At 44.1% G+C, this 21,287-nt stretch overlaps 1 protein-coding gene across 4 annotated transcripts in view; it reads left to right on the forward strand.

The window, feature by feature from the left end:
- The window catches only part of Nfia (nuclear factor I A), a 345,321-nt gene that overhangs the window by 279,491 nt on the left and 44,543 nt on the right, over window positions 1–21,287 (forward strand). For 3 of the 4 annotated variants that reach the window (XM_051164475.1, XM_051164463.1, XM_051164483.1), the window contains exons 8-9: window positions 16,133–16,311; window positions 18,607–18,772. In XM_051164475.1, the coding sequence (XP_051020432.1) occupies window positions 16,133–16,311; window positions 18,607–18,772 (345 nt within the window). The remainder of the gene's footprint in view (window positions 1–16,132; window positions 16,312–18,606; window positions 18,773–21,287) is intronic. The other variant, XM_051164468.1, reaches the window with a different exon arrangement.

Below are 21,287 nucleotides of genomic sequence, written 5' to 3' on the forward strand. Positions count from 1 at the left end.
TTTACCCATAGATATTGAAAAGCAGACCTTTGCTCTCTGCTCTGCTGTTTCAGAAGCTGTGACTTTGCTGCCTGGTGATCTCAAGTCAGTTAGGACTTGTTTCACTCATAGCCTCCTTTTGGCTGAGAAGTGTCCACATGGCCTTGGGTGTGTAGACATATAAAATGATGTCAAAATCAAACAGTAATATAGACATATAAAATGGCTTCAAAATCAAACAGTAACTGATAAGAAACCATAAAAAATTTACTTAGAAAAAGGTTTTTAGTTGATATATATGCATATATATATTAAAGACCAAAACAAATTTGTCATCAGTGAGATGTATATTTATTAATTTTCTACATAGAATGAAATTTTAGCTCAATAGTTGACTCCGTGGGACATAAAGCATGTTCATCGTTTTTAGAGTGAATCAGCATTTCGATTTTTATCACCATTGATGAGAATGCCACCTCACATACACACAAACACACACATATGTATATATACTACATTTAGTAATAAATATTTTGTGTCATTGCACAAACTGTTAGGAAATTTGTCCTAACTTAAAGCTAGAAATCATTGAATTTTTTTTACATAGCTCAAGTCAGCAACTCAAACAGAAACTTTTAAAACCAAATATTCCAAAGATATACTAATATGATACTTACATCCTAAGAAACAATGGTGGAAAAGCATTTCTTGTCTTCCATAATCAAAATGCTTTGTTTCTATAAGAGCATGTAAAAACATGTCGATTCATGGCACGCAAGAGTCTCAGCTCTGAACTGAGGAGTCCCAGGTGGCGTTCACTGCTGTGTGGATGGCATAGAAAGTGCATATGCACTCAGAACCGAGGCTGTGGAGAGTCACAGGACTGACCTAGCTGAACACTACAGGAACAGCCTGGGTTCGTTGCCTAGGTTTGCTATTAATTAAATTTTGGTTGTGCGGAACCTTTTAGTGTTGCCAACTCTTGCACAACCCCACATTTAGCTATATGACTCCATAGGGGGACACAAGACACAGTTTAGGAAAATCCCTCAAGGGTCTGTCTGATCTTTTCATATTTATTTCTCTCGTGTGTGTGTGTGTGTGTGTGTGTGTGTGTGTGTGTGTGTGTGTGTGTGTGTATTCATGCATACACGAATGAGTGTGCAAGTCAGAAGGCCACTTGCAGGGTTCAGTGCTTTCCTTCCGTTCACAGTGTGGGATCCAGGTATTAAGTTCAGGCCATCACACTGGACAGCAAGCTGCGTCACCCACCAAGCCACCTCTCCAACCCTCGTCTGACTCCTTTTAAGAATTACGTAGATAGAGTATTCATCAGTGATGTTTTAAAGTTTCTTGAAAATATGAAAGTTCTTGAAACTTACCTTTCTGCCTAAAGTCCTTCATGTTTTCAAACATAACAGGAAATGGCGGTGCACTACTGCTTCACACTGCGCTTCTGAGATCCGCAGAGAGAAGCTTCCGTCACACACTGGGAGGCCACACGCACAGAGCTGGTGCCCAGGAAGCCTCCAGCCTAACGTGCCTCAGTATGACCTAACAGTGCGTTCATCTACGGCGAGCAGAAAAATACCATTAAGGTCGAGTTAAGGAAATTCTAAGCCAGGTTTGGTGACACAGACCTGAAACTCAGCAAGAGGCTGAGGGAGGGGGATCTCAGACTCAAAGCTCACCTAGACTGCAGGTGTCTTTAAGTCCATCCTCCTCAGTAACTTAGTAAGACCATATTGCAAAATTCACAAATAAATTCAAAAGCGGCTGGGTCCGTAGCTTGACAGGAGAGTGCAAGTCTCCCGTGCACAGGACTTGATGGCACAGGTTTAGCCTCTAGTAAAAAACAAACAAACAAGACTTAACTCTCAGTATAATTATGTGCTGTTACGGAGCCAAGATGATACCAAGGGGTGAAGTGTCTTCTCTCTGACTTTGGATATGGCTGGTTGCCTAAATGTTCCTTTGGTGGACGTTAAGTTCTCAGTGTTGCTGTGCTTGGGGTCACGGAACACTTAAAAGTCGAAGTCTGGTGTAAGGTAGTTATGTCAGAGACTCCAGAGTGAGCCAGTGCTGGCCCCTGTGAAAGGTCAAGGTCTGGTTGTTAGGAATGGATTCATTCCCAAGAGAAGGAGTTGTTAGGAAAAGTTGGGACCTGCTTCCTCATCGGTCTCTTGCACCCTCGCTTGTATACCTGCCCATTCTGTTCATGGCCATTTGGCTCTCTGCTTTTCTGCCATGCTATGACAGAGCCAGGGGCCCTATACCAACATGACAGTCAAAAGCCCCCAGAATCTAGGGGCACATAAATATCTCTGTAAGCACCCTACCTTAGACATTTTGCTATAGTAACACAGAAAGCACTAGCACGGCCGGGCTGCAGAGAGTACCTTTTTCTCAGTATGACCACAGTGCTCCTTCCTGCCTTACACCTACATTCTCGGCTGAAAGAAAGAAAGCATGAGGTGCCAGCCCATAACTGCTTATAACTCCTTTATTTTACATTTATTTACTGTGTATATTTGGGCACATATATGACATGGCGTGTGTGCAGAGGTTAGTGGAGAACCTACAGAAGTCTCTCCTTCTGCCACTGAGGGTCTTGGCCGCAAGCACCTCTGCCCATTGAAACAGCTCTTCCTCCATCCACATTACCTTTTATGTACAGTCACGTGGGCAACACTATACTGTATGATTAGCTGCAAGGGAGGGTGCAAGCTGTAGATGTAGACTTTTAGCTGAACATAATCACCAATATGCATAAATTGATAAACGAGGGAGGACTATGTTAATGAGCAGTTCCTTATGGACTTGGTATGACTTGCCAATAGTGATCTGAGCTGACCAGAGCCAAAACCGAAAACGATGCCATTTAGTCTCTAGCCTTTACTTTGCCGGTGGAAAAACAAACAAACAAACAAACAGGCAAACAAACAAACCACCTTTATTTAAATCTTTAGTTTGTTTTAATACCTGTTATTCCAAGACGTAATATGGCCATTTAGCTGTTTCGACCACAGTGACACAGCCTGTGTTGTCAGGGTTGTCACGTCACTATCCTCGACAACCCACGGATCTTCTTTCCTTATTAGCCTCTGGTCCCTGCTCTAGAAAAGGCACAGTTTCTTTAAGGCACGAGTCACTTCAGTTTTTTTTTTTTTTTTTTTTTTTTTTTTAAGTCATTTTGGCTTTTTCTGGATGTTAAAATTAACGTGAAATCGTCTGTCACCATGTGGTGACCCATTCATTTTTCCCACAAATGTTTCCCAAGTGCTCACAGCAAACAAGGTGCTCTTACAGCTGCTGGATAGAGAGGGCAAGTTAAGCTGGATTCCAGTCCCCAGAGTGCTTAGCACTCAGCAGCTGAGGGAGGAGGAATGCCAGCAGTTGTGTGGTGAGCTGACCAACCCTAATCTGAAAGTCTTGTGAGCACAGATGAGACACAACCTGGGCATGACATTGGTGCTCAACATTTGGCACATTTAGAATTTCAGATTCTCTGATTAGGACTGTTAATTGGTAAGTAGATAGCTATATTCCCAAATCTGAAATAAAATTCAAACCCAGAGATACAGAGTCCCAGGGTTTCAGAAAATGGACTTGACCTGCACTGTGCTAGGAGAGACACCAGATGCCAGGGAACACAGAGAAGGGCATCCTCGTGGGAAAATACCATGGCATTTGGCACTGTCAGAGTACACACAAGCATGAAGCTTAGCTCCATCCTAAACCTTTTGCCATCTGTTTATCAATATGCAAAATAGAGAGCAACCGAAAACAAATATTCTGTTAAAAAGCTAGGTACATGAAATTAAAATGAAGTGAGTGCAGGTGTGGCGAAACTACTACATTTTTGTGAGTGTGAGTGTGTGTGTGTGAGTGTGTGTGTGTGTATGTGTGTGTTGTGTGTGTGTGTGTTGTGTGTGTGTGTTGTGTGTGTGTGAGTGTGTGTGTGTGTGTGTTGTGTGTATGTGTGTATATGTGTGTGTATGTATGTGTATGTGAGTATGTGTGTGTGTGTGTGTGTGTGTGTGTGTGTGTGTATGTGTGTGTTGTGTGTGTGTGTGTGTGTGTGTGTGTGTGTTGTGTGTATGTGTGTATATGTGTGTGTATGTATGTGTATGTGAGTATGTGTGTGTGTGTGTGTGTTGTGTGTATGTGTGTGTTGTGTGTGTATATGTGTGTGTTGTGTGTATGTGTGTATATGTGTGTGTATGTATGTGTATGTGAGTATGTGTGTGTGTGTTGTGTGTATGTGTGTGTTGTGTGTGTATATGTGTGTGTTGTGTGTATGTGTGTATATGTGTGTGTATGTATGTGTATGTGAGTATGTGTGTGTGTGTGTGTGTGTGTTGTGTGTGTGTGTGTGTATGTAGTTTAGAAGCCAAACTGTCCTGATTCTGAAAACGTCCATAACATACCAAAACAATAGTCATATAAACCACAGATATATTGTTCAGCTTTCAAACAGTCAGGCTGGTCTCTGTGTGGAGAGGTTGTCAAACCCTTATGTGCTCTAAAAGCCTCTGCAAGTCCAGGGCCCTCCAGGTCTTCATAACGAAACATCTAAGAGCTGAAGTCACCCATATCTCCCAGTTTGGCCAAGAAAACTGTAGTTCAGAGACGTAAGCGTGGGAAGACATCTTCCCGGAAAACAAGGCCACCAGGAATGCTTAGAGGAGCGTGCGTTTGTAATGTGCATAGTTAGTAAGAAGGCAGCAAGGAAGGAAAGAGAAATATGAAGGCAGCAGTTTCTAAGTGGCAGGCACCATGTCTTTCCGGCTCATCCCTGAATCCCTCAGCCTCACGACTTGCACAAGAGTACTCAATAAATGGATGAACATATACATGTGGTTAAAACAGAAAGTATGATAAGAACAGAAAGGATGAGAAATAATGGGAAGTCCTTCCCAACCCCTTTTGTAGTAGTAGTAGTAGTAGTAATAATAATAATAATAATAATAATAATAATAATAATAATAATAATAATGATGATGATAATAATAATATGTTCAAGAACATGTATTTTGCAGCATTTATGGAAAGTGCCTAGAAGGTGCAGGTGTTCAATATGTGTATCTATTTGGTTTCAATTAAGAATTTCAACCTTGCTATATATTAGGAAAAATGAGCTCAAAAAATTTGGGTCCCTTCACAAGGACACAATATCTGGCTGTGTTTTCATCCAATGACAAGCTCTAAGGAGAGACATTCCCTGGAGTTTCATCACTGTCACCGTGGCCCTGGCTGTTGGCACAGGCCCTGAGGATTGGGTCTGTCCAGCTTCAGCCCGTCGGATCTGCAGACTTCTTGGGAATGCTTCCTCAACTTAGCTGTGTAGCATGTGCTCAACTGGATCTAATTTGTTTCTCCTGGGTTAGTGCAACTGACTCATCTTAAGAAAACGAGAAGTAATTAAGTACCTGTTGCAAACACGGTGCTGACATACTCTGCCAACAAACAGCCATGGGGTGTCTGTTTATTTTTGGAGTTCATCTTCTGGGAAAACATGACATCGCCCTGCTCCAAAAAGCATCACTTCAGTTGATTTTTCAGATGCAGGCTTTCCAGACCTAAGAAACTCTACTCTGGAGGATGTGCAGGATGGAAAAGATGTGAGGCCACAAACTGAGCACACGTGCAGCGCCCAGCCTCAGGGAGAAACCTCACCCAGGGGCCTGGAAGTTACTGGAAGGCAGAGAGGAGATGCAGCGTTTTAGCAAAGGCTCTTTAAGTCTCAGTTCAGGAAATTATTAAATTCATTAGCCAGATACTTACAACCAGCTATTACTGCCCAGCCAAAGGAAAAACCAGCGCCAGCAAATGTTTTAAAACTACAACTAAACAAAAGTCAGGAAGCGTGTAATTAAAACTGTACCTTTATTGTATTGTAAAGCGTTTCACTGTGACATGGAAAATATTTAAAGGAGAAGGCTGTTTAGCTAATTTGTCTGCAAGTGAGCTGCGGAGTGGAGAACCATCCTAAATTAACTGTAAGGCCACCCACCGAGAGAACCTCATAAAGGCCAGGGCAGCCCAGCTTGGCTTTGTGTAACTGTTCAATAATTACCAGATAAATGCGTAGCTCAAAGCTCTATTACACTAATAATTTGTATGAAGATAGATGCATGGGACACCCTGCTGGGTTAATTTGTCATCCCGCAGGAAAACTTTAAAGAGCGGTCCTCTGTAGAAGAATCGTGTGGATATGCTGTCCAGGGAGGACAGGTTAGCGTAGGAGACCGTTTGGCTCCTTAATCTCTTCAAGAGGCACAAAGCCACGGTGAAAGGCCTACGGAGAATAGGGTGCTTAGCTTAGTGGTCCCGCATCCACACTCATCCTGACCAAGGAAGCTGCCTCCACACACGCACGCCTGCGGCAGGGCTGTGTGAGTGAAGGAGAGAGAGGAAGGAAGGGATTCCTGGAGCCACGTCCACATACAAGAGGCAGCAGTGGCCAAGCCAGCACAAAACCAAAACTTTGACATTGAACGTATGCCTTCTCTTTACGTGAAATTGCCTCTCCCTGCCATCACCGCCCTCCTTCACTCCTTCCCTTTCTCTGCCCCACCCCAGCCGCTGTTTTGAATAGAAAGCTCACATTTAGGCATCAGTGCAGGCTTGAGCCTCCCCTATTGACAGAATCATAAATCATATCCAGGTTAAGTGCATTGCATTGCCTGGAGCTGAGCTTCAGCAGCGTTTCTGTGGTGTAGCCTGTCACCCATGGAGCAAGGCAATGCACGCTGTAGGACCGTCCTGTCCTGTCCTAATGGCTGCAGAGACACGGAGAGCCACTCTTCCGAGCCGCATCTTTTTGTATTGGGAACACCGGTGCAGTTAACCAGCCACGTGGTTTTTGGAGTTGCAGTTCCACAGAGAATTTACATTTGTGCTTTGCCTTTATATCCAACGCCAGTTGCTTCGCTACGTCTTGTAAAGAACGCAGTTTTCGTATGTGAAAAGCACACATGAGAACATCAGAGCTTCCTGGTTCTACTTCAGTAATAAGAGGCCTGGGATTGAAAAAAAAAAAAAACCTCTAAAAGGAAACAAACCACCTGACCTCTGAAAAAGTAATTTAAACAGAAACAGAGTGTATAGAAAGGAGCCGTGCCTGGCAGCGGAGTCAGCCACGACAGAGTTCAAGTTCTTCCCCATCATGTGGGCTCCATGTAGGCCTGTGGAAGACATTTTCCTCAGCGGGCCTTTGTTTCCCACTTGTACACAATTGGAAAGCATCGGTGGGAGGAGAAAGCAAAATGCCCTGCATTCTGACGGGCTGGGGATGAGGTGTGTGTCAGACCTCCTCCTCGCCCGAGAGCCGCCTGAGAGCCTCCTTTGCTCTCTCTCCGTTAGTTCCCTTGAAATGATCTCAAATCTGGCTCCTCGCTGGCCATCTACTCTTGAAGATCTAGAAGCAGCCCAGAAGAGCAGACATGCGCACCACAGGAGGGAGAACAAAGCACAAAGCTGCCTGGAGCGGTAGGCAGTGGGCAGCGCCACTCAGCAGCCCAGCACTTGGCTCCGCACCCAGGCCTTGCAGAACACAAGTAAAGCCCAAGCTTAGAAGCCACCGCTAGTTCATGCTGCGAACCTTTTATTGGCTACTTTTTTCTATTGCTGTAATAAAAACACCATAAGCAAAAACAACAACAACAAAGAAGGGTTTGGTTTTGCTCCAGAGAGATCGTGTCTACCATGGAGAGGAAGGCCTGGCATAGCAGCAGGAGCCAGGAGGTGGCCCGTCACGTTATCATACACGCAGAGAGCACAGTGGGCTGGACCCTCCTCCCACCTGGACCAATAATCAAGATGGGCCCACAGTATTACCTACAGGCCAACACAACGAAGATGTCCTCTCATCTGAGGTTCCTTCCTCCCAGATGACTGCAGCTTGCGTCCAGTTGACAAAAACACCAACCAGCATAGGAGATTTTGCTTGCTGTTCATTTACGTGACTTACTTACTTTATATTTAACCTAGAGAAAGACTTGCAAGCATCCTAAGCCCCAACGCCTGCCACCCGCGTAGCCATTAGCTTCTGCATGGGTAGGGCAGCTGAAGGCATCTTGCAGTCTGCCACTGTCTTCTGGCAGCCCTTGCCAAGATTCCTACCAGCTGCCACTGACCACTACCCACCCCTTCTGTGGTGGGAGGGGTTTTCCTTCAAATTGTTTTGATGTGCTGTCACTCTTCATGCCTTGTCTCCTGGCCTCACTTGCATAAACAGTGCAGAAGTCTTAGTTCCCTCCATAGAACTGGATTCCTGTTCGATGTTGCCTGTGAAATTATCACTCTGCGTATCTGTGATGGCCACAGCTGCTGGGTGCCGTCTGAGCACACTTCACGTTAGCCACCATGGTAGCTTATGCAATTAGTGTGGGAAGATGGTCAATTCAGAAACCCTGCCAGAGGTCCTCGGTTCAATTCCCAGCAACCACATGGTGGCTCACAAACCATCTGTAATGTGATCTGGTGTGCACTGTATACAGAAACCTTGTCAGGAAAAAGGCTGGGGCTCTGGGTCAGACATTAGACAAGCATGTTCCATGTCCATAAAACTCTGAATATTCTAGCCAACAGTCCAGATGTTCTCTGTAGCTCATTTTTTTAAATATGTTCTTTCAAATGGCACATGATCCTTTGTTTTCCAGTCTTCTGGGTTTTCATTTTATTACCATGAATCAGTTGTGCTACGTTATTTGTAAACATAATTCTAGATACTGAATCCCATGCACCCACTCAAATTTAAGGCAGATGGACCTCAGTAAGTATTTTGTCCAACTTCTGTTTTGAAATGAGAGAACCAGAGGAGAGAGACGTTGCCCATCCTTGTAAGCCCCATAGAAACAGAAACCAAACACCCAGGTTTTTAATCTAAATATAATTTTTAGATAAATATTTCCCACATATGTCCTCAGTCCTAGAAAAGCCTTCCTCTGTAGTAAGCCTGTATTGTCTAACTAGCACATATCTTGGGGCCCTTCAAGGGAGTGATGAAGGCTTCCATATACACATGTTAAGAGGTATGCTCAGAATCTAGATTGGTCAGAAAGCAATATGAGTGACAGATGTCGCTACATGGTGAAAGAAGAGGCCAGTGTGAACAGTCAGAATTAACATGCAAGGTCTGAGTTCTAAGTAGAAAAGTGTCAATGGCAGGATGGCCACATAGTTCTAGACACCTAGGTTGTCTCACAGCCTGAGTTTTAGGCAAAAGCAGGTATTTAAAATACTTTAGTTGAAAAAGAAACTTTTCAGGTTATTGAATGTAGTTATTTTACTGTAAGATCAAAGGCATCACCACTGCTAGTGTATTTGCTTTTTTTTTAAATTAGCTCTGAGACCCTCATGTCATATCCATGCCGATGTTGCCCTCTTAACAACCACACACTCACTCCTTTGTGTGGAGACAGGCAGAGAAAGGACATTTTACTCCACCACCCTTCCCTCTGTGTATGATACAACCCGTACACAGCCCAAACTGATCTGAGGACACCGAGATAAATTCCAGTTTCTTCCTTGCCTCCCAGCATCCTTTCCTATAAGGGTAATATCAATACAAGAGGCTGTTCGTGGATCATTGTGCCATCAGAAACTGCATCATGTGCCACACATACCCTCTTACTTAATCTCACGGCAAATCTATGTATGTGGTATTAGGCCCCTTACAGGGGTGGCAAATAGACTCATAGAGAGGTTCAGAAACTATAGCTTGAACTGTAGCAGAAGAGAGATGGGGCTAAAATTTACAACCATGTGTTCAGAGTGGAGGTATCCCAGCATGAATGACGCCTGAGTGAATGTGTATTGATGGCATGGGCACAACTTGTGGAGGACTCCAGTGCTTTAGCCCCCACAGAGTCCAAAGCCTTCCCTAGGTGAGGCTCTGGAGAAATGGAGATGCTTTCCTCTACAGTCTGGGTGTTTATGAAAGACTGGGCAGTGTGTGCAAACATCCCCCCAGATGTTTACAGCCTGAGACATCTGGCGTGCAGAGACCTCTTCCTGAGATTAGCCAACCCCCTATGCCATACCTAATAAACACGCTGAAGTTCCGGGTAGACCCCACCTGATCCCAGATTTCCTGTACATATGTCTGTGTGTCTGTCCTTTCTTCATTCCCTCACTGCCCTTCCTTAGGGTTCCAGAAAACAAGTGACTTGGGCCTCAAACACTCAAGTCTATTATTCCAAGGTGCATGGAATCTTATGCTGCATTGCTATTCTGACTTTTATATGCTCAACTTGGAATGATATCGGTGCAGGCAGCCAGCACAGGACAAGGCATGCTAAATAATGGTGAAGAGGCATAAGCAGAGAGTTAGTGGTGGCTGAAAGACATTTTGATAGCCCTGGAAGCATCAGAAGACTGGGGCATCACAAAAGTCTTGTAAAGAAGAGACAGAAAGGACAGCAACTGACAGGTGTCCCTGCAAAGTTGAGAAGGTGTGAGGGAAAATACAAGTACGTGAGTCCATGCCATGTCAAGCCCAGGCCTGGCCTATGTCTTGAAATAAGATTTTATTGAGGATAGTATTGCCCTTTTGTTGATGCCATGTCTATAGCCGTTTCTGTAACATACAGTAGAATATTGCCACAGACACTCAATACATCCTCTGCACCAGCGTTTCTCCGCCTGTGAGCTAAGACCACTTTGGGGCTTGAATGCCCCTTTTGCATATCAAATATTTACATTATGATTCATTCATAACAGTAGCAAAAATATGGTTATGAATGGGCACTGAAAGCAATGTTATGGTTGGGGGGGGGGGTCACCACAGCACTGGGAACTGTATCAAAGGGCTGCAGCATTAGGAGGCTGCAAACTACTGCGGTACAAGCTGAGTCTCCATTTATGCTCTAGATCAAAACCCAGAGCTTTTGAGAAACACAGAACTTTTTCACCAGAAGCTGTGACTTTGTTTGTTTGTTTGTTTTTGGTGGTGGTGGTGGTTGTGTGTGTGTGTGAGAGAGAGAGAGAGAGAGAGAGAGAGAGAGAGAGAGAGAGGGAGGGAGGGAGGGAGAGAGGGAGAGATGGAGAGAGAGGTCACATAGGAGCCACAGCCTCCTGTAAGTGTCAGAGGCCAACTTTGTGGAATCAGGAGAAACACAGATTTTTGCATAGTTAAAACTGATATAGATAAGAATGTAAAATAACTCCAGTCAGTCTTTGTTGGAGGAGATGAGATCTGTCTTTCCAAGAGACACACACTCTGAACTCTAGTCAGAAAGAAGCCGTTAACTCAAGCAGAGTCACTTAATATGGCAATCTTGGAGCCCTGCGGTGGCGTACTGTTAGCACATCTGTAGCAGCCCTGCAGAAATGCTGCTGCTTTGCAGAGCATCATGTAGCATGTGCCTTTCATGTGCTTCTTGGTGATCCTCAAGATATGGACTGAGAGTCTCGGAAAATTCCCAAGAGCCTTAGCTTGCTCTGAGTCACACGCTTCATTACTTAGAAAAGGAGTGCCTGCGTCCCAGTTCCAATTCCTCCCTCCCTGTGTCTAACATAAATCACACAGCTCCAAACTTCTCAGATTTCGTAAATGGCGGGCCTGATTCATGCATGATTTATCAATTATAGCTGTGGGCCATTAAGATAGATTTCTCACCTTCAGGTAGGCTGCAGCGGGGTTATATGGTGCCGGTTTAGAATTTCTTAAGAAGTTCAGTCATTCACCACCCAAACAACACAACTTCTGTCTGCCGTTGCGGAGGGCTTTTTGGTTTTAACTGGGATTTTTTTTTTTTTTTTTTTTTTTTTTTAGCTTATAATTTCTTCCCCCCTTGGAGTTTTGCCTTGGAAAAAAAAAAAAAAAGAAGTTTACTTCTAAACAAGACTAGTCAGGAGTTCTCAAAGCCACTCTTTCTCTGAGAGCTTATCTAGCTACTGCAGACAGATGGGTGGCACTTCCTGTGACAACCTAGCAGATGAAACAACTGGGAACCTCACCTGTTGCCCATAATGATTAATGTGAGGACCAGGACACCTGGCAGATTCTGGTCCTGCGTGTGCCCTTCATCTCTTCGAGCGGAGAAGCTTCTATCTTTAGGCACTTGAAGGAGGAGTAGATTTTATGTCTGCGTCGCCTCTGCACAGCTTTTCTGTGGAGCCTCTCCTAGGACAGGCTAGGATCTGACGCTAAAAAGCAAAAGCTAACATCATGTATAAGCTGTGAGAGTCTACAGTGGTTCACAGATGAGGGGTGTATCAACCAGGGCAAAGGCGGGGCTGCGCTGAGTGACAAGATGCAGCAGATGGTATTTTGACTTTAGGGAATGAGGGTGTGTTCTTGGAATTTGGAAGGTTGACCTTGAGAGGACCCCTTGGAAATAGAGGAAATAGTTTTCTTTCCTCAGATTTCAATAAAGCATAAAGATGTATGTACGGTCTGGCCACCCACCCCCAGCGCCATCTTCTTTATGTGTTTATGTGGTCACACGCACTCTGCTGAAGTACGTGTCTAAGAGGTCTCCTTCTCGCACTGGGCTGTGACACCGAGCATCACCCCTATCACATGTCCCTCTAGTAATGACCTTGGCCTTCTCCTCCCCAGTCTCGGTCTTCAGTCTTCTTGACTTAAATGAATGTTCAGTTGTGTTGGACTTTCAGCCTTCTCCTTCAAATCAAAAGAGAAATTTTTAAATAATTTGAAAGTTTTGGAGTCTGGGGAGGAGAAAGGCAAGGCCAACCTGCCCGACCATAAGTGATTACTGAACCCTGAAGAAATTCTGTTTCTAAGTGTGTTTGCGATTACTTTGCTTGGACTATTGCAGAAAGAGAAACCTGCCCCGTTCCCTTCCTCTCCATCCTACGTGAATTCCCATGAGAAGCCAAAGTTGTTGTAAACGAGGTTGGCTGCTAGCTAACCTTTGAGCTAGTAGTGAGGGCCATTCAGATTGGAATGTTCCGGACAGACGCCATGTTGCTCCTGGCCTGAGGTACTGACAGAGCACTAGACTCCAGAAGCAGCCAATATGGTAGTGCCTTTTAATTCACAGTATCGTATTAACATCAACATGGATCCAGATAGATGCCCTGCAATCAAACTGTAACCACTGGAGAAAAGCCTTTATTGACTCTCAAGTAAATAATGCACATTTTAAAAGATCTAAATATGCATTTACATAATGTACTATAATTTTTTATTGTGTCAATGATTCACAGACACACGTCTATAAGAGATGTTTCTCTTCATCAAAAATTTGGACTCACAGCATTTTGTGTATTCCTTTAACAACATGCCAGCTTCATAATGGTATTTCTCTTCAGTGCAGTTTACCCTAGCCATCTCAAAGAACATTTAATGAATTAATTGTTTAGTTGACTTAGCTCCAAAATAAGACCTTGCATCTTTTTGGCTGAGTGATTCCTTCCAAAATGATTTGAGATACTTAGATAAAAACGTAGGTACAGTGAGACCATCAAAGCCAAGATAAAAAGGAAGAAATAAAGAACTAGGGAGGAAAAAAGAAAAAGGCATTGATTAAGTCTTAGCTCTGGACTTTTATCGGGTCTCAGTGTCCAGTAAAGGCGGAAGATAATCCAGAGAAACACCAGGGACCCAGTAGTAATCACCAGATCTTTGTGATGTCTGTAGCAGGTTTCTCTCTGAGGAAATTAAAGGTCATGATCTAAAATCATCCTCTTCCATTTCTTCAGTGAACTGATGACTCTCTGTCCCCAGCAAGAGAAAAGAGGCTTGAAGAGGACAGCCCTTTAAATGCAGACTCAGCAGATGGCTGATTTAGAACTTCGGGCTAGGTGACTTCCTGGAATTAATTAAGAATTAATTGATCCGAATCAATCAGTCATTATGGAATTAATTCTATGCAGTAACTATATAGTCTTAGGTTTGCACCGAATTCTGCACCATAAGGAAAAGATGAATAAATTGCTGTTTCTAAAATGTAATGAAGAAATTAAAGTCTAAATTTGTGCTGCTAATGATTTTTTTACATCTTTAATAAAATAAGTTCAATGATGTTTATTAACAATTAATGTAGAGAGTGCGTGGCACTGGTGAATTATTTCCTCCGTCATGTTTCTTTAACTTTTATCTACTTAGGCTTCCCTCAAGCCAGTGTTTTTCCTTGGGCAGCATACCCTTGGTGGCTACCCCCCCTCCTTAATCTAAAAGCCAATCATCACTTCCTGTGAGAGCCTGAGGCAATGCCACCCTATCATGGAGGTCAGGCTCGCGGGGCTCTTGACAGTGGAGTTGCCCCATTTTTGTTTGACATGCTGCAGCAGTTGAGTCTATCCACTTGTTCAGCTCCGTGCATTCTGTCCTTGTTTGAGAAACAGCACCTACAGTGCTAACTAGAAATGGTGCTGTTAAAACAGGGCGCTGGTCAACATGTCTTGCTACCAGCAGGCAACTACATTGTGCTGGAAGAAACGTCCCTTTCAGGTTTTTAATCCAGTGGCCCAGTTTCTTGGGGTAGAGCAGTCCAGGTGCATTTAACTCTTTTAGCTTCTGAGTTTTCACTCAGAGACCATAATGGGGTTCAAGGCTTATATTTCATTGCGTGCAGTCTTAACTTAGAGCCATTTTTCTCTGTGTTCTCCGACTCCCCACTGGGCTGAAAAAGCATACTTTGTCCTTTATTTGGCCATTTATTGTCCAATCGGCAAATATTTATCAAGTGCAGACTCAGTTTTGAGCCTATCACGGTGAGGGACTAAGTGGATAGAAAAGCTGTGCACCACAATGGCAGCAAGCCGAAGAGTAAGTGGGGGATTTGTGCAAAGTTCTGATTTCAGTAGATTTATTGTGTGATAGCCTCAGCTATATGATTAAGGGCAAAACTTTATCTAGTTCAGCCCAACTTTGTCTCTTGAACTTGGAATTGGAGCCTATGGGTTTTTATTGAATGAATTCAAGTGGCCTGAAAACAGCAGTGCTAGCTGACCCTCTGCAATGCCTGGCCCACAAAGCCCCAGCCCTTTAGGTTATTGGTTAAAAAGAAAGACCCGAATCCTAAGGAGATCCCAGTATCTGTAGGCATGTGTCCTCAGCCGTTCCAGTGAGATGGGGGAGGGCAGAGAAGGGGCGCCTGCTGGACTCTGCATTCTCTTCAATATTAGAGTCACTCTTGGTATTCAGAATGCCGCACTCTCTGAAGATGTGTCACTTCTGTGTTCCTCTAGATAGGAGCCCCTCCAGTTTAAAGATTTAAGCTATAAAAGGAGGGGGAGAGAAAGGGATATGTATCCCCTATCTGGAGTCCTTTCTGATCCAACTGGACTTGGTCTGAGTATTGTCAGCCCCTTCACATGACCCTTTACCTTCTGGCAGGCTATGGCCATCATCCGTCCAATTCAAGAACAAAAGCATTCCTGGAAAAATTATTAATCATCTCACATAAGCTTTTTTTTTAATCTAATGTAATCTTGTACAACTGATATTTATCAGGGTTCAAATGTAAAGGAGTCGTCCTCTGAATCTGTTATCAGATTTATGGGGGAGAAGCAGCTTTTCACAGTGTTCCTGCCTACTCAGCCTGGAGCCGCCTTGGCTTTGAAAGGGCAACAAAGGAAAAAAAAAATGCAACATAAACCTTCCACCGTGAAGTGAGGCACCCAAATTACAGGGGTTCATTAAGTGATCATTTACTACAGACCTAAAAGAGACAACCCTCTAGTCCTGAATTAGTCCCTAGGAATTTCCTTGAAAGGAGTATAAGAGCGTTAACAATGAATTATTATCTATGGATAGCTCAGCATGAAAGGGGATCCATATGTGCAAAGTAGAATTTGTCAAATGTAATGTCGGTTAAATCAGGTCTAATCTACCAAATACATTTTTTATTGCTTGCTTCATTAAAAAGGCTCTTAAGGTAATGAATAATCTTCATCTTCAGCAAGGATTATTAATGCCTTTATAACTCACGTCCCCTGAACATAGAAAGTCAACTTGAAACCCTAGCCTACTCTAACCTCCATGTTTGTCTTAGAGCCTTAAAGGGGGAAATCCGTCAGAGCTGCCCAGGGCTGCATCCTGTCATGTGAGCAGCACTGTGAACTGGGCCAAAGGAAGGAAAGAGGCTGAGTGGCTCAGCTGTGGCAAAGCGGGTCTTTTCCTCCAAAACCTGATGAGGTCTGTTTTTTTGTTTTGTTGTTTCATCTGCTGCAGCAAGTCCACATGCGACGCCGTCGACCCTCCACTTTCCGACGTCACCCATCATCCAGCAGCCTGGGCCTTACTTCTCACACCCAGCCATCCGCTACCACCCTCAGGAGACACTGAAAGAGTTTGTCCAACTTGTCTGCCCTGACGCTGGTCAGCAAGCAGGACAGGTGGGGTTCCTCAATGTAAGGAAACCTTTTTTTTTCCCTCTTCCTATATCTTTAGAAATGTTATGCACATGTAAAGATAACAAGAAGACCCTTTATAACCATGTGAGGGCTTTTGTTGTTGTTGTTGCTCTATATTATTATGCTGCCTGACTGCAGGCAAATGTCCTATTTATTCTAGATTATGGGAAAGTTAACTTGCTGTTAAGAGTGATTGGCCAGGGTTTAAAAACAGTGTTTGTGTTAAGTTTGCAACTGTCAAGCTTATGGATATAAATTGTCTGGAGAGTGAACCATATAACCTTCTGAGTTCCACCTCCTGCATTCTAACCCCAGGATCATCCAGTTAACAAAATAGAGAGACCAGAGAATTTTAAATGATGATTTAAAGCAATAAAGAGAAGTAGAGAGCAGAGGGGGACAGATGTTTCAGATCAACCAAGTTGATATTTAAAAAAAAAAATACAGTCTTCTAATACTTTAGATCAAGTTGACCAGTGCTTGAACTCAAGATGCTAGAAGCAAAGTTTATTATGGTTTGTTATTTCTGCAAGTCGTTATCGTTCCCACTTATCTTCATATAAAACTAAGCCTCGTTCAATAACTACAAATGAACGTTTCCATTTTTCTCAAATAAACCAAATAATCACAATTTGAAATAGCATTGCAATAGTAAAAGTTATTTTATAAAATTGCAAATTTTATTAGAAATATAAAAGCTATATGTTTACAATGAATGACTGTATTCCAAGGCCAATAGCAATAATAATAATAAATTCAGACCAGCAGAAAGCCGTATTTGATTTCCTTGTCTTATAATATCTATGCATGAAACCACAGAGTAGCCGTAATTATTACTGCCTGGTTTAGGATGTTATGTCACCCTGCCCTGTTACTGGTTTTTCTCTCCTGTAGAAAGACCTGATTCTGCAGATCTCAGCCAGAATGGGCCAGCTTTGACTAATGTCTGCTGATATGTTCACAGATACATTTCTGTCTAGACAACAAATCAATATGGTGCCCTTTTCTTCATTTTGCTTGCATATTCATTTGTTTGGCTTATTCTAAAATATTCACTTATGGGCTTATAATCCACTCAGAAATAATCACAGGCAATGACGCTGTGAGAGTGCACAGCCTTCTGATCACTGGCAGTATCTGAGGGGAAATACTGTTGCTGATGGAAGAGTGAGCCTGCCTCTGCAGAACTATTAAGTTTATTCCTAAAGCCCAGGAAAACGGGGTCTCCTTTGTGCGAATTTTGGATGAGGCTGCAGCCTACATGCAGGCTGTTGCTGCCTGTAACTAGGCATGGGAAGCCAGCTGGGGAACCGTGAGAACTGGAGCTGATCACAAGCACGAAGTCTAATTTCTGAACATCCAATGTGCTTTTTAACACTCATGACATCATCTTATACAACTGTCAAGTGCCTTGCTTTGCATTTTGACAGGGTTCAAGACAAGGCTTTTCATAAAGCTGTTTTGGAGACCTTGAAAATAAATGGTTCATGTTCTCTTCTGAGGGAGACTTGCTCTCATTAGAAAGCCCCGTGTAGTGGCGCACGCCTGTAATCCCAGCACTCAGGAAGGCAGAGGCAGGTGGATCTCTGTGAGTTCTAGGCCAGCCTGGTCTACAAAGCGGGTCTAGGACAGCCAAGGCTACACAGAGAGACCCTGTCTTGAATAACCACAAAAGAAAAAAAAAATCTTTTTTTGGGGGGGCGCTGTTCTAACATCAGGTATCCAGAGAAGTGTAAGTCCTGTGGCATCTGCTGGTTTAAGCCAAATTAGAAGTGGTATTTCTACCTAGTAGAAGTTTAATAGCTAAATAAAGTTTCTGCGCCTAATGAGCGTGTGAATGTGCGATTGTGAAAGAAAATGTCTATGTTCATTGAAGACATTTATTAGCTGTCTTATAAGATCAACTGTAAGAAATGAAAATGAAATATCCTTATATATATTTTAATATACATATTTTGGGAGTCATCATTTTTACCTATATAAACACACATGATGAAATAATACCTCAATCTATAAGCATATGGATATTAAACAAGTATTTAGTAATCATGAAAATGTTGGTGGAAGCCTAAGCTAACACAGCACTGAGCAAGAGTTAGTTATTCAGGGAGGGACTAGTCCAGAGTGGTCTGGACAGGACACCCTAGGGAACAAAAAAATCAATGTGCTTCCACCAGCCTGAACATTAGTGATTTTGCATGACAGGCACCTAACGAGTCTCTGCTTTGTGGAAGCCACTGATGGCTGATGCCTGTTTGCTTCTCTTGTATGTTCTTTCTCTGACCCTTACAGCCCAACGGAAGCAGTCAAGGCAAGGTGCACAACCCATTCCTCCCCACCCCAATGTTGCCACCGCCACCGCCACCACCGATGGCCAGGCCTGTGCCTCTGCCCATGCCGGACACCAAGCCTCCAACCACATCCACAGAAGGAGGTGCAGCCTCCCCCACCTCACCGAGTGAGTATGGCTGAGACAAGGCGCCGGTTACGTACCGAGTTCTGTGCACTTGAGTTCACACCTAAGCCCAATCCCTGGCTGTGCAGGTTCCAGCAATAGGCTCAGACCCCCACCCTACCCCTGTCCCCCTTATATCTATAGCATGAGCTGGCAGGGCCCAAACCCACATCACAATAAATGCCACTCCTATGTACGGTCAAACTACACCACGTATGGAGACTATCAGGTATAGGTGGTAGGTTCAAATGGTGTAACTACATGCTGAGGACTGAGCTCAGGATACAAACTGTTGTTTAATGTGTTGCTGGGGTGGTTTGCACGGAGGGCTAGTCTCATGGTGTTCTAAGAACATCTGCTTGGGTATATTCTTCATAGCAAAAGGTCCAATTATCCTAGAGACTTGATGAGAGATGAAAAGTGTCTGCCCTGTACATAAGACAGAAGCAGTATTTAAATCAAAGAGGCCAACCAAAGGCATATGCATCGAATGCTGCTGAGAAAAAGGCAGCGCCCAATAACGGTCAGAGCTGGAGGCCGTAGTGGCTGCATGAGGAGGCTTAGGAGGGGAGGAAATAGAGAGTAGGGCCAGATGTAGCGAGAGAGAGAGAGAGAGAGAGAGAGAGAGAGAGAGAGAGAGAGAGAGAGAGAGAGAGAGGACCTTTACAGCCTGGCAATACTTGGTCAGAAAATAGAGGATTCTGGAATCTATTTATATAATGGGAGTCATTCAACAATAGGCAATTCTCAGATACTTGTTGGTATTTTGGAGATAGCAGGGCTAGCAATGGCCTGACCACCCAGTACTGGTAGAAAGAGTGATGGCTGGAGTTTCCAGGTGACCCGGGAGCCTAGCCTTGAAAGGTGATGTGATGGACCCTTCCCTTACGCTTTAGAGAGGGGCGAAGGTGTAAGAGTGGGAGTGGTGGCAGTGTACCTAGGAGGAGTGGGTGGTGGGGGCGGGGCGGGGGGGGCAGGGCAGGGGGGGCAGGGGGGCAGGGGGGGCAGGGCAACGGGGGGGGCTCTGAAGGAAGAGGGAATGGGGAGAAGGTGTAAATGCACTTAGGAAAAGAAGTGTTAAGATCAGGAACTTCTCTCACCTAGAGTCCCAATAGGATGTCCTCCCCTCTGTCCCACTGTCCTGGTAAGGGTAGACTTTCATGGGACATGTCCCCTTGGGCTAGTGTCCAGATATAAGTGAGTATATACCATATGACTCTTTCTGCTTCTGGGTTAACTCACTCATTATGATCATTTCTAGTTCAATCCATTTGTCCACAAATTTTGGGAATTCCTTGTTTTAGCTGAGTAGTATTCCATAGTGTAAATGGGAGAATGGGGAAATAGAAGGATCGAGAGGGTCCTAGAAACCTAAAAGAAGGACATTATGATGGGTGAATCTCGGCCCAGGGGTTCTGCTCAAACCATGGCACCAGCCAAGGACAATATGGGCAGTAAACATCGAACCCCGACCCAGATCTAGCCAATGGACAGGACATTCTCCACAGCTGAGTGCAGAGTGGGGTCTGACTTTCACACGAACTCTGGTGCCCCATATTTGACCACGTCCCCTGGATGGGGAGGCCTGGTGGCACTCAGAGGAAGGATAGCAGGCTACCAAGAAGAGACTTGATACCCTATGAGCATATACAGGGGGAGGAAATCCCCCTCAGTCACAGTCATAGGGGAGGGGAGTAGGGGGAAAGCAGGAGGGAGGGAGAAATGGGAGGATACAAGGGATGGGATAACTATTGAGGTGTAATATGAATAAATTAATAAAATATATACTAATTAAAAAAGATCAGAACTTGAAGAACTGTGATAGCAGCTGGATGGAAGGGAACAGGAGCGGAGCATTTTGCAAATATAAACAAGCATGTAACTAAGAAGGCCTCCTGGCCTCCTACATTCAACATCATAATTAATGACGTTGGGTGGAGGAGCGAAAGGGCTGAAGAAGAACAAACAGTCACTGGAACCCCTCCGCTCTAGACACCGAATCTACAGTGGCTTGCACCTCTCTCGGACACGAGCAGAGCGAACGTTGCATCATCTGGGGTTTATGTGTTTGGGTAAAGTGGATGATGCTGTTGATGCTGTGTTTAAAGTCTCCGGGGAAAAGAGAAAAACAAAGACCAAGAGTGCAGAGCTGTTGGTAAGAGACGGTTCAGGGTCACACTTACCACCAGCCAAGGAGAAAACTAGTGTCCATTATTGACACGGGAAGGAAGCTGCGTAGCCACGAGCTGTTGGCACATCTCAGAAACAGGCAGGGAAGGGGCTCGAGGCAAAATTATCCTTCCTTTAAAAACCCCGTGCCTTAGGAACTGAAGTGGCAGGGCGGCTTGATCTGTTTGTCCGTAGAGGTTTGCTAGAGCCCAGCGGCATTAGGGAGCAAGCACCAGGCAAGGTGTTAGGTGCAGGTGAACAGCTTTCCCAAAACCAAAGCCTTTTTCAAAGAACAGAGGCACAGACTTCTCTGTTTAGAGGTTTGAGATGTCTTACGATAAAATAAGAT

Source organism: Acomys russatus, chromosome 2 (assembly GCF_903995435.1).
Source record: "Acomys russatus chromosome 2, mAcoRus1.1, whole genome shotgun sequence".
NCBI classification, from domain to species: Eukaryota; Metazoa; Chordata; class Mammalia; order Rodentia; family Muridae; genus Acomys; species Acomys russatus.